At 36.1% G+C, this 19,553-nt stretch overlaps 11 protein-coding genes across 11 annotated transcripts; 8 read left to right on the top strand and 3 right to left on the bottom strand.

The window, feature by feature from the left end:
- Positions 1-84: 84 nt before the first annotated feature.
- On the top strand, positions 85-2,079 carry AC631_02867 (diacylglycerol O-acyltransferase; the record flags this gene model as incomplete). The annotated part of the gene is made up of 1 exon (XM_015611697.1): positions 85-2,079. The coding sequence occupies one exon, from the start codon at positions 85-87 to the stop codon at positions 2,077-2,079; it is 1,995 nt and encodes a 664-aa protein (XP_015467474.1).
- A 79-nt stretch (positions 2,080-2,158) lies between these two features.
- On the bottom strand, positions 2,159-3,058 carry AC631_02868 (uncharacterized protein; the record flags this gene model as incomplete). The annotated part of the gene is made up of 1 exon (XM_015611698.1): positions 2,159-3,058. One exon carries the CDS (start codon positions 3,056-3,058, stop codon positions 2,159-2,161), a length of 900 nt encoding a protein of 299 aa, XP_015467475.1.
- A 263-nt stretch (positions 3,059-3,321) lies between these two features.
- MEU1 (S-methyl-5-thioadenosine phosphorylase) lies at positions 3,322-4,323 on the top strand (the record flags this gene model as incomplete). The annotated part of the gene is made up of 1 exon (XM_015611699.1): positions 3,322-4,323. The coding sequence occupies one exon, from the start codon at positions 3,322-3,324 to the stop codon at positions 4,321-4,323; it is 1,002 nt and encodes a 333-aa protein (XP_015467476.1).
- Positions 4,324-5,682: 1,359 nt separating this feature from the next.
- On the top strand, positions 5,683-5,925 carry AC631_02870 (uncharacterized protein; the record flags this gene model as incomplete). Its single annotated transcript, XM_015611700.1, has 1 exon — positions 5,683-5,925. The coding sequence occupies one exon, from the start codon at positions 5,683-5,685 to the stop codon at positions 5,923-5,925; it is 243 nt and encodes an 80-aa protein (XP_015467477.1).
- A 26-nt stretch (positions 5,926-5,951) lies between these two features.
- Positions 5,952-7,418, top strand: AC631_02871 (uncharacterized protein; the record flags this gene model as incomplete). The annotated part of the gene is made up of 1 exon (XM_015611701.1): positions 5,952-7,418. One exon carries the CDS (start codon positions 5,952-5,954, stop codon positions 7,416-7,418), a length of 1,467 nt encoding a protein of 488 aa, XP_015467478.1.
- Positions 7,419-7,699: 281 nt separating this feature from the next.
- Positions 7,700-10,048, top strand: RAD53 (serine/threonine/tyrosine protein kinase; the record flags this gene model as incomplete). The annotated part of the gene is made up of 1 exon (XM_015611702.1): positions 7,700-10,048. The coding sequence occupies one exon, from the start codon at positions 7,700-7,702 to the stop codon at positions 10,046-10,048; it is 2,349 nt and encodes a 782-aa protein (XP_015467479.1).
- Positions 10,049-10,703: 655 nt separating this feature from the next.
- Positions 10,704-12,260, top strand: DAL9 (Dal9p; the record flags this gene model as incomplete). The annotated part of the gene is made up of 1 exon (XM_015611703.1): positions 10,704-12,260. The coding sequence occupies one exon, from the start codon at positions 10,704-10,706 to the stop codon at positions 12,258-12,260; it is 1,557 nt and encodes a 518-aa protein (XP_015467480.1).
- A 78-nt stretch (positions 12,261-12,338) lies between these two features.
- KIP2 (Kip2p) lies at positions 12,339-14,348 on the bottom strand (the record flags this gene model as incomplete). Its single annotated transcript, XM_015611704.1, has 1 exon — positions 12,339-14,348. The coding sequence occupies one exon, from the start codon at positions 14,346-14,348 to the stop codon at positions 12,339-12,341; it is 2,010 nt and encodes a 669-aa protein (XP_015467481.1).
- A 283-nt stretch (positions 14,349-14,631) lies between these two features.
- AC631_02875 (uncharacterized protein) lies at positions 14,632-15,837 on the bottom strand (the record flags this gene model as incomplete). Its single annotated transcript, XM_015611705.1, has 1 exon — positions 14,632-15,837. One exon carries the CDS (start codon positions 15,835-15,837, stop codon positions 14,632-14,634), a length of 1,206 nt encoding a protein of 401 aa, XP_015467482.1.
- A 490-nt stretch (positions 15,838-16,327) lies between these two features.
- PUS7 (pseudouridine synthase) lies at positions 16,328-18,433 on the top strand (the record flags this gene model as incomplete). Its single annotated transcript, XM_015611706.1, has 1 exon — positions 16,328-18,433. One exon carries the CDS (start codon positions 16,328-16,330, stop codon positions 18,431-18,433), a length of 2,106 nt encoding a protein of 701 aa, XP_015467483.1.
- A 165-nt stretch (positions 18,434-18,598) lies between these two features.
- Positions 18,599-19,552, top strand: AC631_02877 (thiosulfate sulfurtransferase; the record flags this gene model as incomplete). Its single annotated transcript, XM_015611707.1, has 1 exon — positions 18,599-19,552. The coding sequence occupies one exon, from the start codon at positions 18,599-18,601 to the stop codon at positions 19,550-19,552; it is 954 nt and encodes a 317-aa protein (XP_015467484.1).
- Position 19,553: the final 1 nt, after the last annotated feature.

The following is a 19,553-nucleotide window of genomic DNA, read 5'->3' on the forward strand; positions in this document are numbered from 1 at the left end:
TTCCTTAGGTTAATTCCAATCTACGCCATCATATTCTCGATGTTATTTTTGGTTGTAGCTTAAGAGTTATTTTTCACAATAACTATGTCACAATCGTCATTCTCTGAAGAACATACTACGCCAGGCGATAAAAAAAAGCAGTTACGGAGGAGGCATGGTTCAAGCGATTCACCGACCGAAAATGGCTCAAGGAGGAGCTCACGTTCTAGTACTAAATCTAACTCCAAACCAAAGACACAGAGGAAGAAGTCGTTTGTCAATTTTGCTCCATTGAATACACCTTTACAGAATAGACTAGAAACTATGGGGGTAATCTGGCATTGTCTCTCAATTCCATTTTTCGTCAGTCTTTTCTTATTGGCAATTTCATTAGGTTGGATCATCTGGATTTTTATTATTCTTCCTTACTTTATTTGGTGGTATTGGTTCGATTTTCATACGCCTACTAATGGTAAAATTGTCTACAGGGTTAAGGACTGGATGAAAAATATCATAATCTGGGAATGGTTCGTAAATTATTTTCCTATTACTGTCCACAAAGCATGTGAATTGGAGCCAACTTTCACACAGATGCTTGTTGATGATCATGAAGGAAATGATGACGAAGAGGATTTAATTTCAGAGGATTCCAGAACCCTTATTGATAAATTATTTAAAAGATTAGGATTGAGAAAGCGGTTGAATGATACAGATTCACACAATATCCTGGATACCACTTCGAGTGATAAAAAATCTGGAAAATCTTTGAAATATAAAAAGGTAAGTACTGGGCCTAGGTATATTTTTGGATACCACCCACATGGAGTAATTTCCATGGGAGTCATGGGTGCGTTTGCAACTAATGTAATTCGAAACGAACCATTTCAACCACCTTTTAGATTTTTGAAGCCATTTTTTCATGATCCTTCTAAATACACTAGATTATTACCAGGTGTTGGTAATACCTTCCTTTTAACTTTAACTACACAATTTACCTTGCCCTTTTACCGTGATTATTTAATGGGCTTAGGATTGACCAGTGCATCTTACAAGAATATTAAAAGTCTTATTAATAACGGTGATAACTCTGTTTGCCTTGTCGTTGGTGGTGCACAGGAGTCATTGCTTAATAACATGGTCTCACCAAGATCAAGAATCGGAATTGGATATAAGAATGATGAATCAGATCAAAGCGAAAATGATGAAACAGAGCCTATCGTCAAGGAGTATAATCCGAATGAAGTGCAACATTACAGCATGAAAAAGCAATTAGTGAAAGATATAGAGGTAGAAAAGGAATCAAGCGAAAGTGAGAGCAATCTGGATAACGAGAAAGGTGAGAAGAATCTTGAATCCCAGGATATAAGCGAAGAGCACCCAGGAAGTGAGACTGTTTATAATCAATCCGATAATGAAAGGCCAAATGAAAACTTTGATGGACATAATGGGACGGAAGCTGAAAAATCTGATCAAGTCGAAGAAAGTAGCAGTCTGGATAAAGAATCTGCAGGACCTAGACAAATTCAGTTGGTTTTGAATAAACGGAAAGGTTTTGTTAAATTGGCTATTGAATTAGGTAATGTAAGTTTAGTGCCCACATTCGGATTTGGAGAAGCAGATATTTTCAGGATATCTAATCCTAAACCGGGATCTCTTGGATCAAAATTTCAAGAATGGATGAAATCTACATTTCAGTTTACAGTCCCATTTTTCAGTGCTAGAGGAGTTTTCATATATGATTTTGGGTTCTTGCCATTTAGAAACCCGATTGACATATGCATGGGCGAACCAATTTACGTTCCTAGTGGACTAATTGCTGATTACAAATTGAAGCACCCAGGTTTTGATTCCGATGACGAAGAATCAGAACAAAAGGACACACGCGAGAAAGGTGATAAAGATGCTGGCAAAAAAGGAAATGGAACGGATTCTAAAAAGAAAAATAAAAAGGATTCCAAAAAAAGAGAAAAAAAAGTGAAGATTCCCTCTGAAATTCTCAATCATTACCATAAGTTATATGTGGATGGCTTAAAGAAAGTCTATGAAGAAAACAAGAGTAAATTCGGCTATGAAGATGTTGAATTAATTATTATTGAATAACCTTTAAAATCTTAGTTATTAAAAAATACTTTATTGATTATTTATACTATAAACATGTAGGGGCCCTCTCTGAGGAGGATTATAAATCATTATCATCATTAAACTTGATCAAGTTGAAATCTTTAGGAATTTTACCTTGTTGCTTTAACTGCTTGTACTTTTTCAATAATTTTCTATCCAACTTTCTGCGACCATTAGAATTTACTTTAAAAAACGTCTTCGAGTTATGCAATAATTGTTTAAAATCTTCAAATTCCTTATTGTTGCTTTCTTCTTCCTTTATTTCTGCTTTATGCTTCTGTATCTGTTCTTTTTCCCATTGTTTGAACCCATCCTTAGTTAAGGACTGCTCAAAAGGAGGACTACCAAAAGTCTTGTCCTTGGGAATTAATTTCCATAAATATTCATCGTCAATATCGTTCAAAGATGGATTTAAATTAATCATCCCCGATAAGGACTTTTTTAACGTATGTTCTGGTAATGGCTGGTACAGATTGGTATCCTGGTCGTAATATAATTTGATAAAATTTAACTGTGATTGTGCTTGCTCAAGTTGATCGTTGGACTTCAAAAAGTTATCGAGCTCCTCTACTAATGCCTTGTCCTTTTCTGTCACTTCATCCTTCATCTGACTCTTAAGATATTTGTCTGGTATCGAGAAATCTACAAAATTACCCTTATTTCCGGTGCTCTGTACTGTTGGTTTCATATTGATATTTGAAAATAGCTCTTCCGCCGATTGTTTTAATATGCTTTCAGGTGCCTTGGGGAAATCTTTAAACGGTATGTATTTATTCTTGTGTTTGTTTATAGTTGGCGGAGGTGGCGAGTGTGAATGGGAACTTATATGTGACCCCGAATATGAATATACACCATCCTCTGTCTTCGGCGGCTTCGAAGAAAAAGTCCTCCCTTTACTAGACGCCTGTTTAAGTGTCAAACGAACACCCTTTAAAGGTATCTTTGTTCTTGGAAACATAGTTATCAGTCGTTCATGAAAGAACATTAAACCGATATATAGAGTATCATCGAAAAGCGTTCAAATATAAGGGCGTTTACAGGTTGGGTCAAATTTGAATATTTTGCATGTTAGACACTTTGGACTGAAAAATCACGTTTGGTGGTGGAAGAACCCACGATTTAGTCCCACGATTCTCTGATTAATTAAAGAATCTAGTACGTTTGAATCAACAACATAGACATTCTAGCATTGTGTTAAACAGGGCAATTTATTAAAAAAAAATGTCAGTACATAGAGAAGAAATCAACTTATCGCAGTTACCTCATGAATTTAACGAACCGGTCCAACTCGCTATCATCGGTGGTACCGGATTATACGACTTGCCAAACTTGAAGCCGGTAGCAAGATTGACAATTTCTACACCATGGGGATATCCTTCGTCGCCAATTACCATTTCTGTGACTGAAAGTGGGTTTCCAGTTGCGTTTTTAGCTAGACATGGACAGAAGCACGATTTATTGCCTACTGACGTGCCATCCAGAGCTAACATGGCTGCTTTGAAGAAGATTGGAGTCAAGGCTATCGTTGCTTTCTCTGCTGTTGGATCTTTGCAACCAGAAATTAAGCCAAGAGATTTTGTTATTCCTACGCAGGTGATCGACAGAACCAAGGGGATCAGACCATCGACATTTTTCGAGAAGGGGTTCGTGGCCCACGCTATGTTTGGGGAACCATTTGATCTCAAGTTGAATAAGCTCATCACTGACAGCTTTGAAACTAATGGTTTCTTGGACCAACATGACGGTAAGGACATCCCAACCTTCCACAGTAAGGCCAAAACCAACAAGGGTGAAGATTTGACATTGATCTGTATGGAAGGTCCACAATTCAGTACTAGAGCTGAATCGAAGTTGTACAGATCGTGGGGTGGCTCTGTCATCAACATGTCTTGTTTGCCAGAGGCAAAGTTGGCAAGAGAGGCCGAAATTGCCTACCAAATGATTTGTATGTCCACTGATTACGATTCATGGAATGAAGACGAAGAACCTGTCACTGTGGAGACAGTAGTGGGTAACTTGAAGGCCAACTCGGCTAATGCGTGCAAAATGGCCACCAAATTGGTTGATGTTATCGCCAAGGAGTTTACAGAGGGCTCCTTGGGACTTGGTGACGACCTCCAGGGATCAATGAAGTATTCAGTCAGTACTAGTCCTCAAGGTGTCAAGAAGGAAGTTTTAGAAAAGATGCATTTCTTGTTCCCTGGTTACTGGCCCGTACACTAAGTCCAGAACTTCAGACGTTCCATTTCCAATCAATTTCTTTGAAGGGTACCTGTTAAACGGCCTTCCTCGTATATTTAGATTAGATTAGATGTGCAATACACGGTCTCCATTGTTATGAGAATCCATCTCTATATGGCAGTTATGTAACGACCCTTTATGCGTTTTCCCGTTTTTTAGGTTGAAGCCATTTTTTCTTATCGAGACCGAAACGTACGATGCACGGCTCGACTGTTTCTACTGATCCCATCTCGGTACCACATACTCTTTACTTTCATTTACCCCTGATTTAACCACCAATATTATATCGCCCTAACAATTGATCTTATCACAGTAGTTTCATTATTTTTTCGCTTATTTACATCATTACTTTCTTGGTCCCTTTCACTTTTGCATCTATACTCTCCGAAGAACAATATGTCTTGCGCGGATCATTTATCCGAAATACGGTATATTTTTCCGATAATGCAATCTTGATTTCTTTTTCTTTGCAGTTCTATTTCGCAACATTTAGTACAAAAAAAATTGCACCACTTTTACTATGGCCGAAGAGTACTTAATTATCCATACCCCACTATTATCGTCCAAAGTATCCCGCCTATTCATGATTTAATGCCGGTGAAGGGATTATTCTCTGCTTCTCATGACGCGAGTGCTCCGGACCGGTGTCACCTTCATCATGAACCCTCCGTCAAAGGTATCGCTTATGTAATTTACATATGTAAGGCATTAATGTAGAGCAAGTCGATGAGTATTGCAAAAATATGACATATACTGCACGTAATCCTTTTCAACGTTCCTCCTCTATTACCCCATACCAACGGTTTTTAAAACTTTCACAGTACCAAAATTGGGAACGAAAGGGTATGTAATGATCGATAAGATTGACATAGTTTTCAAGGGTAAGCGATAACGGATTACCTACACTGAAACACATCAAAGGGTATAAGAGTGCCTTAAAGGTGGCCACATCGGCATACGGCCCATCGCAAAAATTATTGCTCGGAAATTCATCGCATGTACAATTTTTCTTCTTTTAATGCCTTATAAACACAAATTGCCTTATGATATTTGAAATGCCTTTAGTAGAAGTGCGTTTCCGTTGCATTAAAATCTGACAGATGAGTGGATAGAATCAAGTTAGTCACACGTAGTATGCGTATATTGCAGCTCTTAGTTGTGTTATCTCCACTATCCATCATTTTATTGGTATTTGATAACAAGATGATGAATCGATATAAAACGAATGATCTTCCGTTAAATTTTTTTTCCTTCAGCATACACTATTATACTATATTATTGTATTAGATACTGTTGTATATATTTCTTGGCTGTACTCTTCTACACTAAGCTTAATATACCATGAGTGAATATGCCACCGAAAAGGTTGCTGAAACCGAACTGATGGAAAAAAAATATGAGGAAGCCATCGTACAAGAAGATACCCAAACCAACGAAGATCAGTTGTCCGGGCCAGTTGAAGAGGATGAAGGTAGAACCCCAACTCCAGAAGAAATGAAGACCTTGAGACATGTATCGGAACCAATTCCTTTAAGATGTTGGCTTGTAGCCGTCGTTGAATTGGCTGAAAGATTCTCTTTCTAGGTTTGAGTGCTCCATTTCAAAACTATATGCAATATAGCAAGCCAAAGGGTATGTTAAATTTGGCCCAGCAAGGTGCTACTGCTTTATCTTATTTCTTCCAATTTTGGTGTTACGTTACACCAATTCTTGGTGCTTGGGTTGCTGATACTTATTGGGGTAAGTTAAATACTATTATTGCATTCTCTATTTTATACACGGTTGGTATTTTCATCTTATTCATCACTTCGCTCCCATCAATGAGTGAAACTACAGCATTAGGTGGATATGTTGTTGCTATTATTATTATCGGTATTGGTACCGGTGGTGTTAAGTCCAACGTTTCGCCATTAATTGCTGACCAAGTTCCAAAGACGTTACCAATTATCAAGGTTTTAAAATCTGGTGAACGTGTCATTCAAGATCCAAATGTTACTATTCAAAACGTCTTCATGTATTTCTACCTTATGATTAATATTGGTTCTTTATCTGTCATTGCCACAACAGAATTAGAATCTAATGTCGGATTCTGGGCCGCATACTTATTGCCTTTCTGCTTTTTCTTTATCGCAATCGGTGCTTTATTGCTCGGTAGAAAGCAATATGTCCAATTACCAGTCTCTGATAAGGTCATCGCAAAATCTTTCAGAATCACCTTCATTGGTATAAAGAATAGATTCAATTTGAATTCTGCTAAACCATCAGTTTCTCCAGAAAAGGATTACCCATGGAGTGACAAATTCGTCGAAGAAGTTAAGAGAGCTATCTATGCTTGTAAAGTTTTTGCCTTCTATCCTCTCTACTGGGTTGTTTACGGACAAATGCTTAACAACTTCGTTTCTCAAGCTGCTCAAATGGAAACACATAAATTGCCAAACGATATTTTGCAAGCCATCGATTCAATTGCAATTATTATATTCATTCCAATCTGTGAAAGACTTCTTTATCCATTTATCAGAAAATTTACTCCTTTCAAGGCCATCACTAGAATTACCATGGGTTACATGTTTGCTACTGGTTCCATGGTTTACGCCGCTGTTTTACAGCATTATATTTACTCTACTGGTCCTTGTTACGATGAGCCATTAAAGTGTGCTGGTTACGAAGATGTTCCAAACCACATTCACGTTGCCATCCAAGCTCCAGCTTATTTCTTGATTGCCATGTCGGAAATTTTTGCATCTATTACCGGTTTAGAGTACGCTTACACTAAAGCTCCAGTTTCCATGAAATCTTTTATCACTTCATTGTTCTTAGTTACCAATGCCTTTGGTTCTACTATTGGTATTGCTTTATCTTCTACATCCGAAGATCCTAAATTGGTCTGGAACTACACTGGTTTAGCTGTATCTTGTTTCATTGCAGGTACTGCTTTCTGGTTCATCTTCAAACATTACAACTACAGAGAAGACGAATTGAATAAGTTAGATTACATTGATGAAAACGGAGTCCCAAACGACAATCACGATCTTCAACCGATCACTTCATTTGCCCATTCCGTCAAAAGTATCGCTTAAATACTGTAGTATCATCATGCATGTATATAATAATATAATAATAGAATAAAATAATTTTTAATGAGTTCTTATTTCAAACCTGCTTCCTCTTATTCATACGGTTGTATCCTCTATATCATACCCAAAAGAGCCTTCAAAATAAACCCATAAACCATGTTGAAAAATCGACATAATAGACCAGAGCATTTTTATCAACATCACGTGATGGTTTTTGAACCGCGTCAATATTAAAAAATTCATTACATGGTTTATTATGGTAACAACTATAAGGCTAACAAGTAATGGAATTTACGGAACCAACACAAACGCAACCGACTCAACAGTCGCCAGCGACACAGGATGTTGATGATTCGGATAAGTCGTACATATGTCGGTTGGTTTGTACTACTGGTCAGTATACCCACTTTGACTTAACGCAAGATAAAAACTTATGGATAATAGGTAGAAACCTGGAATGTGATTATACGCTCAATTTAAGTACTCGGCTTTCAAATAAACATTTTAAATTATGGTTTAATACGCAGTATAATACTTTGTGGATACAGGATATGTCTACTAATGGGACGCATTTGAATAATAGTAGATTAGTAAAAGGATCGAATTACATGTTGAATCAGGGAGATGAAATATCAGTGGGGAACGGTATTCCTAAGGATGTGGTAAAATTCGTGATATTGTTTCAGGATAAGTTCAACCCATCGAAATTTTCGAATCCAGACATAAAAGAACAGGGAATATACAAGGATTTTATTGTGAAGAATGAGGTTATCGGGCAGGGCGCGTTTGCGACCGTTAAAAAGACGATTGAGAGGTCTACAGGGAAGTCATATGCTGTGAAGATAATAAATCGAAGGAAAGCGTTGAAAAATGGAGAATCAATGGAAGGTGTAAATAGAGAACTATCGATTTTGAGACAATTAGACCACCCAAACATTGTTTACTTGAAATCATTTTATGAAGACATTGATAACTATTATCTAGTTATGGAGTATGTTCCCGGTGGTGATTTAATGGACTTTGTAGCAGCAAATGGTGCAATCGGTGAAGATGCGACCCAAGTGATTACCAAGCAAATTTTGGAAGGCATAAATTATGTTCATAAAATGGGCATATCTCATCGAGACTTGAAACCGGATAATATTTTAATAATGCAGGATGATCCCATCTTGATTAAAATCACTGACTTTGGGTTGGCTAAGCTAAGTGACAATGTCACATTCATGAAAACTTTCTGTGGGACATTAGCGTACGTTGCACCAGAAATAATTACAGGTAAATATGATGCTAATGACTCAAATAATTACTCATCATTAGTTGACATATGGTCATTAGGCTGCCTTGTCTATGTGCTATTAACATCTCATTTACCATTCAATGGTAAGACCCAAGCTCAAATGTTTACGAAAATTAAAAATGCAGAATATCATGAATCACCACTAAACACGTATAATGTCTCTGCAGATGGTAAGGACTTTTTAAATTGTTGCTTACAGGTAAATCCCAGATTGAGAATAACTGCACAGGGTGCATTAAAGCATAAATGGTTATCGCATATAAAAGACGATAATGAAGAAATGAGTCTTTCGCAATCACAAAGTCAACAATTACGAAAGATTGATAATGATATGGTGAGGCCGTTAGAGAAAAACCAGTTCAAGGTACCAAAAAGAGTGGTTTTACCGCCATCCCAGCAACCCGCAAGTCAACAAAAGGCAATTGCAAAACCAAAGAGCCAAATCAATGATAAAAGACCAATTGAAGCTAACGGATATGTACATGACGAAGTACCAGCGAATAAGACCAAGATTCAAGGCCAAAATAATAGTATAAATGATCATAGTTTGCAAGACATAACAAATGATAATATACATCAAAGCAACGGTAAACGACCAATTGATTCATCTGAACCAATAGATACTTCCAAAAGAATAAAGCTAGAAAGTCTAAGTATCAACGAAGAAGTCCCATTAGATACATTTATAATACTTTTACCGGTTGATAAAACAGTTAACAACAAGCCTATTTATATTAGACAGGGGGTTAACCCATACGCGATAGGACGTAATGAAACGTGTGATACATTTATCAATGACGATAGAATATCGAAGATACACTGTTTAATACAAAAGAAACGTCATCCTGTGTTAACTTCTTCAATCTATGAAAGTCCTGCCCATTGTCTCGATGATATTTGGCTTTTAGATCTTAGTACTAACTCGTGTCTTATTAATGGCGTTGTTTTAGGAAAGAATCGCAAAACTCAAATATTCAATAATGACATAATTGATTTGTTTAAAGATGACAAGATAAACGAACGAATGAGCTACAAAATTAGTATCAAAGACCAAACAGGACTTTTCAACCGTGGTGAACGTATGATTAATAACAAATTGGTTAATGTCCTCAAGCAAGATCTGAATGACTTCAAATTAAAACCTAAAACGGTCGTTGAACCGGCTATTCCGGATCATAACAGCCAAAAGGATATCATTGGAAATGGAGGTAACTTTAATTCCCAGCTAAGACAACAACGCAAAATGTTAGCGAACTCTAATAAACCAAGTCAGTCTACCAAAAGAGCTAATTTGCAGGTTGGTCAATCTCGCCCTTCCAATTCGTGGTTGAGCTGATATAATACTTAATTTCTTGAATACCAATATATAGACAATATAGATATCTACTAGCATCTTCCTACAAGTATTGAACGCATAAAGAACACATTAATTACATGTCATTTCATTCTTATCTACACCTAAGTGCATTTCGATCAATGTAACATGTCCTTCAAATATCTGAGAGTTTGGTCTTGGCATATCTGATAATGGAGCATGGATCCGAATTTAATTTGTATCGTCTACGGTGTACAAATTCTAGAAACATTATCTCATAATAATTTTAGATATTGACTATGACTCGGCCAGATATCCCCATACAGTTATCAGCTTATAAGAGTTCTGAGGCTCTGTACCCGGGTCTTGTTTCCTACCTCAACCGTTCTAGGTTTGACTCGGCGAGATAATAAAACCAATAAACAAACAATTTCTTATCTATAAAGTTTTGACACAAAAAGGTGGGCGAAAGCTTAAAGCTTATCTTCGTTTTGTGCTGCTGATCGGGTTTGAGTTCAAATACTAGATAAGATAATGATAACTTACCAAATAACGGCCCACTTTGCCGATAAATCCAACTGCAGAATATATATATATATATATATATATAAAGATGTAACGATGGTATTAGTTGTTTAATTTTTCACTATAGAACCTTAAAAATATTCAAACCATGATGGATGAAAAACAATATGCTACAAACAAAGTGCAAGAGGTTGACACTAGCCTTGATATGGAAGATAACGTTATTACAACTATAGTATCCCCACATACCGGTAAAGTTGTTAACATTACGAATGATGTCGATGAAGCGATGAAATTTATTGATGACGAAAAGAAAGTCGAAATCGATGCAAAAACAAATAGAAGAATACTTCGTAAAATCGACATGTGCTTGATGCCAGTGATGTGCTTATTGTATTGTTTCCAATTTATGGATAAATTATCTAATTCATTTGCATCGATTTTGGGATTGAGAGAAGATTTGAATATGGTTGGAGATATGTACTCGTGGACCGGTACTGCGTTTTACCTTGGTTATTTGGTATTCGAATTTCCTGCCTCGCTCTTGTTACAGAGATTCCCAGTTGTTAAAACAGTGTCTGTGTTTATTATTATATGGGGGGTTATATTATGCTTGCATTCAGTTCCAGATTATGCTGGTTTCATTGCTTTGAGAACTATTTTGGGAATGTTAGAAAGTTCAGTCACCCCAGCATTTGTTATTTTGACCAGTCAATGGTATAAGAAAGAAGAACAGTTCATCAGAACCGCCTTGTGGTTCAGTTGTAACGGTGTTGGTACGATGATTGGGTCTGGGGCAATTGCATATAATGTTTATATGAATGATGGTTCTTACACTATGGAAGCTTGGAAATTGATTTTTGTTATCACTGGCTGCTTAACAATTTTCTTAGGTTTCGTTGTTATGTTCCATTTGCCTGATACACCAGCACAAGCATGGTTTCTTAGTGATGAAGAAAAGGTGCTTGTTGTGGAGAGAATCAGATCAAATCAACAAGGGTTTGGTAATAAACACTTTAAAAAGCATCAATTTATAGAAGCGATTACAGATATTAAGACTTGGTTGTTCTTTTTATTCGCAATTGCCAATAATATTCCTAACGGTGGTATCACTAATTTTGGTAGTATTTTGTTAACTGGTATGGGTTACACCCCAGCTCATGCTTTGTTGATGCAAATGCCACAAGGTGCAGTTGAAGTTGTTGGTTGTACTTTATTTGCATGTGGTGTACTTTACTTTCCTTATCGTATGTTCTGGGCTATAGCTGGTACTGTTATTGTTGTTATATCCGAATGCATGTTGGCATTTTCTAGTAAAGATAAGGTACAATATGCTGGATTTACCCTATACACATTTTCCCCAATTGGATTCATTTGTGTATTATCTATTATCTCTTCTAACGTGGCAGGTCACACAAAGAAGGTTACTACAAATGCTATTTTCTTGGTTGGCTACTGTGTTGGTAACCTTATTGGACCTCAAACTTTCATTGACACCCAAGCACCTAAGTACACTGGAGCAAAAATTTCTATCGTGGTCAATGGGTTCGCTTCATTAGCTGTACTCATTGTAATTTGGTTCGTATATGCTCTTGATAATAAGAAGAGAGATAAATTAGATAAAAATGAAGAATTTGAAAACATTCAAAATCACGAATTTGCAGACTTGACTGACAAAGAAAACCCTAGCTTTAGATACTCGTTATAGATCTTTTGAAATTGAAAACTTATATTGTTTATATTATATAAAAGTTGTGTCGTTCTTATTTTATTGTACAGTTTTGCATTAATAAATATCTAGGCTAACATGTGGCTTCTTCTGATTTATATTGAATTCTTTTAAATCCGAAAAATTTTCCTTGTCACTGGAGTCACTTATTATATTAGATTGCTTATTTTCATCGTTATAGTTTGAATCTATCAACTTGCGAAGTTTAGTTGTTTTAGTAAGACTCTTGATAACATGGTCTTTATCCTTTAATAGTTCTTTCAAGTGGATAATTTCTTCTTCTTGATCTTTTAATACTGCATCCATATGTTTATCTATTGGCTCTTTCGCAGCACTGTTAGAGTCGTTCTTAAATGCATTCTGTTGGTATGATATCTTCAATTGGTTCTCTAAATGACCAATGTATGATTTGCATTCATCTATTTCATAATTTACTCTTTTATAAAATTCTTCCAAGTTAGCCATCATTACTTGCAGTAACAGGTTATCAATCCCTGCTCCGAGTAAATCATTCAAAGTATCGTTGCGTAATATTATTGTTTCAGTTTTCTGTAAATCATTTAATCTTGTTAGGTGCTCTAATTTTTCAGTTAATATTTGGTTTTCGGCTACTACCTGTGCAATCTTCATATTCTTCTCTAGTATAAGAGAACTACTATCCATGTTTGTGTCATCACTTGAGTGTAACTTCAACATAGAAATTTCATTTTTTTGGTCTTCAATAGTTTTCTTTAATTCCTCTAAAAGCTTGGCTGTTTCAGCACCACCTATCGATGATTGTTGGTTCTTATTGACGTTAATCACTATGTCTTTTGCTCTTGCTGCAAATCTTAAGGTATTGTATGTCTCCGATATAAACTGTTGGTTGTGGGCTGAACTAAATGATCCTAAGTGAATTGTACATAAAATCAGTACTAACGAGGATCCAGATAGGGCTGGTTGTAATAATCTAGTTAATTTTGAATCTCTGTATGGTATGTGGTCGTTACCCATATTAGGCGAACTTAATCCTGACGACGAGAGTGACAATTTATTAATAACTGTAGACAAAGCCAATAAAGATTTATTAATGTAAGAACCTTCTTTCCTCCTCTCTAAGCTTGAAGTGGCCCTTTCTGATCCCGCTAAATCACATAATGATAAAGTTGAATTTTGCTCTGTACTATTGACCAAGTCAATAGTGTTTAATTTGATTTGTAAGATGGAGTGTGATCTTGAAGATCTTGCATTAAAATCAGTAGCGCTTGTCTTTCTATTATTATCACCTTTCCTAATCAACAGTAAAAGTTGTTCTTTGGAATTTATGATTGGAGATGTAATACCAACAATTTTAGTACCATACACCGGGTCATCTCTTATCTTAAGTTCAGCTAAAGTCGAAGTATTCAACAAATCTACTATTTTCTCGTTATATATTTCCAAATATGTTATACTGATACTGAATTGTTTGTTTCCTCGGTCACTTTCAATCTTATTGAAAATATCATCGATTGACAATTTAACAAATCCTGGATCCTGTTCATTACCTTTCATTGAAAAAGTTTTACCGGATCCTGTCATACCGTACGCAAATATAGTTCCATTGAACCCTTCATTGAGGAATTTGTTGACTATTGGAGAGCATGATTTATAATAGACTTCTCTGTTAGTTAACGCAGACTCTGGTGGAAATACATTGTCGAAACTATATGCAACTGAGTCCGATATGTTATTTATTGTATTCGAATGTTGTTCGATTTCCCAGGGAGAATTTGCTGCATTGAAACTATGAGGGTTTGGTCTAATCGAAACTGTAATAGTACCAGTATATGGCACTTGCTTGACAAATGAAGGAGTAGTTGGCCGGCTACTGCCACTAGATAAGTTCCCCATAGCTGAACTTGGTCTCGATCTAGTCGTAGTCATTCTAGGAGAGGCTGGTCTTATTGTTCGTGAAGATGGTGGTCTTCTTAATTCTGTAAGCGTTGCGCGTGGTTTTGTTGTTTGTTGCAGGGGTGTCGATATTCCAGCCGAGGAAAAATTGGCCAACGATGACCTTGATCTCAATGGAGTTCTCTGTTGAGACATCTGTAGTTAACTTCAATTATATTGTTTTTGCTGTAAAGAAATAAATATTAGTTTTGGTGTTTTTGTCCTTATTTCTAATCGTATTTTAATATTGTCGAGTGTTTACAATTATTCCGTATTAGGAAGCCTAATAGCATCGTCTACTAAATGCATGAACTTGTACTTCAACTACAAAACTATTCTGTCAAAGAGTCAAAAGCTTCTGAGGAATATATTGTCTTTTGTAGTTATATTATATAGAAAGCTAATAACGTATATTATACCTAAAAATTTTAATGAGCATCTACGCTGAAAGACATGGTTTATCCGTTGGGTCCTTTCCATACCAAATTGACCAATTGCTGTATTTTGAATTGAATAAACTACCCTCATGTTCACATTCCTTCTTTGCTATTATAGCTGATCTAATATCTGCAAAATGTAAACAGAAGCAGAGTTTTCTTGATATTACAGATGCAATATCAATAATTTCACCAAAGGCTGCGAAATCCTTTCTGATCTCCTCAATATCAAGATCTCTCGACAAATGTGTTCTCGGAGATGGATAATGCATTGCATGTGAGTGTCTGGTTAATTTATCTGGTACGGTTTTAGAGAATATCAAACATCTTCTTGCGCCATAATAATTAATTTCGTGCATCAAATACTTTGGAACAAAGGGATGACAATATTCAACTTCATGTGAATTATTTTTATTGGCCCATTCTAAAGACAATCGTTCTCCATTTAAAACCAATAAGCCTGTATTGGAACCTAAGTTATGGAAGCTTTTGGCGTGGTCTGGAAAAATAAAGTATAATTCCATCATCAAACCCTTTTTATGCTCATGAAACACTATTCGTTCCAATGGCCCACCGCATACTTGAGAGATGATACTCTTAGCACCACAGCTTGTAAACACATCTTTGATAACTACTACTCTCTTGGGTTGAAATGAATCCAGAGTTTTCCTGGATGTCATATTAACATCGGATTTGGAATCTCTTACAGAATTGTTCGCAATATTCTCTAGTGAAGGCTTCGAAACACCCAATGCCTTTCTCTGCTGTTTACCTATTGAGTCTGCTGTAGAATCTGGTCTATCAAAATGAAGCTTCCGCAATCTTCTTATTTCTAGTTCATTTTCATGCTTCTTTTCAACATGAGCAAGTTTTTTATAATCTGATTCAAGGAGCGACCTATTAGATAAATAGCTATTTCTTGAATAGTGGGTAGATAAGTCGTTCCTTTCATCTTCGGAATTAAGAACCCCACTGTTCCATTGGCTTAGCGATTTAGTACAAGCTCTAGCGAGTCGTCTAATGCCAACCTTTTCATTCTTCTCAGAATATGTATGGTCACTCCACATGCTTGTCAATGATGTAATTCTGGAGCTTTTTGTTTCGTTATCCAATGTCGGAGAATCTTTGATGTGGGTCAACTGTAAGCGATTCTGAGGACTAGCCTTGTTGATAGAAAGGGCCTCAATGGGAGCCAACTTTTTAAACATATGGTATAGAATGTTCAAAAAAAGCAATCGATTTAGCAAAAGTTATAAGCAATACGTTTTCTAGAGAACCATGATATACAAAATATTATGAAAAAGTAGCCGTATATATATATATATATAAGATATTGGATTTGTGACTTCAATTTGCGGCAATAGGAAATGGTCCGAATCCATTAGCACAATACATACACCATAATAAAACAAGATACTAAAGCCTACATGTATTGGAATATAGATGAATTCATTTCTTAGTCAACTTTATATAAACCAGCCCAATAGACATATTAATCTAATTCGTTAGTTTTGGTGAATTTTAGTACTATTTTATTGTACGGCCGAAATTCGATGAGATGAAAAAATCAAACAAGAAAAATTAAGTCTTTGTAAATTATTTATCAATCAATAGTTCATGTATAGACTTAAGAAATAAATATTCTCGGTACCACATAGATTGATTCCCAAGATTTTTAAAACGAGGTGTAAATCAATTATGGAAGAGGTAAATCCCGTAAAAAGAAACATAGAAGAATCTGTGGATCCATCTAAAAAATTGAAGCTTGATCAGCAAATTAGAGCTACAAAAGTTGTTCAGGAAAATGAAGTTGGTATTACGCAATTCATTAACGAAGCTAATAGAACCGGTGGCGGCTTTTTTGGTACCATTAAGCAAAGGTATTCTGATTTCCTTGTTAATGAAATTGACCTTAATGGTGAAGTAGTACGTTTGCTAGATGAAGGTGTCAATCTTGGAAAGACAAGAAAAGAAAAGAAGTTTGAAAAAAGACAAATTGAGAGAGCTGACTTACAAAACAAGACACCTGAAGAAATTGAACAAATTAAGGAAGCCAAAAAATCTGAGGAAGAAGCTAAGAAAACTGAAGACGATTCTCAACAAAAGTATGAGTTATCCGAGCAAAATCGTGCAGCATTATTAGAGTTGATTACGGTTGATGAATTAAAGCAAATTGAGGAGTTGTTCACGACTGGTAATAATATGGAGACCAAAACAAGTTTCCCAGAAAAACAAACCCGTGGAAAATTGCATCAATTACTTCGTGAAGCATTTCAAAGTAAATTGGAAAGTGTCACTTCAGCCGAGAATACCTTTAGAATCGCTTTGGCTAAGAATTCAAAGAATCCAAGAAGAAAGAACCCTCAAGAAAGTATTAATCATGTTGATGAAAATGGTGTCGTAAATTATGGTTTGGGTCCATTTAAATATTACTTACACTTCACTGTTTACAAAGAAAATAGAGAGACTATGGAAGTGGCATCTACTATTTCTAAATTCTTGCGTATTCCTTCGAAGAGTATCAGATACGCTGGTACTAAAGATAGAAGAGGAATTACTTGCCAGAGATTTTGCATTCATCGTGGTAAAGTTGCTAGAGTCAGCTCCTTGAATAAGGGTTTAAAAAATGCTGTCTTAGGAGGTTTTGCTTATGAAGACAGATCGTTGGGATTGGGTGATTTAAATGGTAATGAATTCGTAATCACAATCAGAGACATAAAATCATTTAATGCAGCAGAAAATGTTGAAGATGTGGTTTCAAAGTGTTTCACTTCGTTAAGAGATAAGGGTTACATCAATTATTACGGTATGCAAAGATTTGGGACGTTTTCGATATCTACGCATGTTCTCGGTATTTATATTTTGAAAGAAGACTGGAAAGGAGCTGCAGAATTGATTCTATCTGAGCAAGAGATTGTAGCTCCAGATTCGATTGAAGCAAGACGTATCTGGGCAGAAACTTCTAATCCCACTTTAGCGCTCAAAAAGATGCCTCGTCGTTGTACTGCTGAACATGCCATTTTGAGTACGTTAGACAAAGAATCTTATGACGAAGAAGACAATTTCAGCAAGCAATCTTACTTCAAAAGTATCATGTCTATCCCAAGAAATTTGAGAATTATGTATGCCCATGCATACCAATCATACATTTGGAATTTAGTGGTTTCCAAAAGATTTGAGTTATTTGGTTTAGAAGTGCAAGAAGGGGATTTAGTTCTTGTTGATAAGCAAGCCAAGACCGAAACTAACTTAGAGGATGATGATGAATTTGAAGAAGACGTAGTAACGGACAAGTACATTAGGGCCAGACCTTTAACTAAAGAAGATGTGGAAAGTGGTAAATACACAATTTACGACATCGTCTTACCAACACCAGGTTTCGATATCATTTACCCTGCCAATAAGCAATTAGAACAGGTCTATGTCGATGCTATGGCTAAAGATGGTTTAGACCCTCACAACATGGCTAGAAGAGTAAGAGAGTTTTCATTGGCCGGTTCGTACAGGCCGATCATGGGTAAACCAACCAATTTATCATATGATATTGTCAACTACTCTGATTCAACTGAATCATTAGTTAGAACTGATTTAGAGATTTTACGTTTAAAGAAAGAAGCCGAGTCAAAGGGCGAACCTATCCCAGAAATCAGCAGAGTCATTGAATCTAATAGTGCAGACGCAGATAAAAAAGCAGTCGTCTTAAGAATGCAATTGGGTGTAAGTTCTTATGCTACGATGGCTTTAAGAGAATTTATGAAGGCTGACACCTCCCGTTTGAGTGAAAACCTTAATGTTGTAGAGTAAATACTATAAATACGACTTTAAAATATACAATTGGCAGATTTTTGCAACTTTTCGCTTATCCATTTATTCACGTGTTGGATAAGATTAAATCCACAATGATCGACTCCTTAGTCGATGAATATGTACCAAAATAAATCAATTGATACTTCGGAACTTAAGGCAAATATGTCAAGTAAAGCGATAAGAATTGTTTCACCCTCTGGTTTTAGAGCTTTGTTGTCAAGCTCATCTAATCAATCTCGAGTAATCCCTATTGATGCTTCATGGTACATGCCTAATTCTCCGTTTAACGGAAAAGATCAATTCTTGAATGAGGACCGTATTAAATCCGCTGCCTTCTTTGACCTTGATTCAATTTGTCTCCCTGATTCGCAATATCCTCATATGTTGCCTCCTTATGGTGTATTCAATAAATCTATGTCCGATTTAGGGATTCGCAGAAGTGATACATTAGTGGTTTACGACAAAAGTGGTATATTTTCAAGTCCTAGGGCCGCCTGGAACTTGACACTTCATGGGCATGATAAGGTTTACCTCTTGAATAACTATAATACCTACAAAAAGTACGAGTATCCAGTGGAGACAAAGAAAGTTACATCGTTGAGTACTCAAACAGATTCGGAGATCTTAGAATACGAGCCAATTTCTGAAGAAAACGTCAAAGAAAATTATAGAAACCAGGTTATAGACTATGAAGAACTAATTGAACTAGTTGAAAATGGTAAATTGGATGAAGAATATGTTACTTTTGATGCTCGGTCGACTGACAGATTTTCAGGAGCATCCCCAGAACCTAGGCCTGGCTTATCATCAGGTCATATTCCATCTTCATTATCTTTACCATTTTCTAAAGTTCTCAATCAATCTGATAACACTTATAAGACCAAAGAAGAATTGATTGAACTTTTCAAACAGGACTTCGGTATAGATTTTTCTAAACCAAACCCCACGAATGGCAAGAAAATAATTGTTATGTGTGGAACTGGGGTTACGGCAGTCATATTAAGATTAGCTTTGGAATCGGTTATTCAATGCAATGTTCCAATACGTGTATATGATGGAAGTTGGACAGAATGGGCCCAACGAGCACCTTCACAATATATAGTTAAAACTAAATAGT

This window comes from Debaryomyces fabryi, assembly GCF_001447935.2.
Source record: "Debaryomyces fabryi strain CBS 789 chromosome Unknown contig00055, whole genome shotgun sequence".
In the NCBI taxonomy this organism is placed as follows: Eukaryota; Fungi; Ascomycota; class Pichiomycetes; order Serinales; family Debaryomycetaceae; genus Debaryomyces; species Debaryomyces fabryi.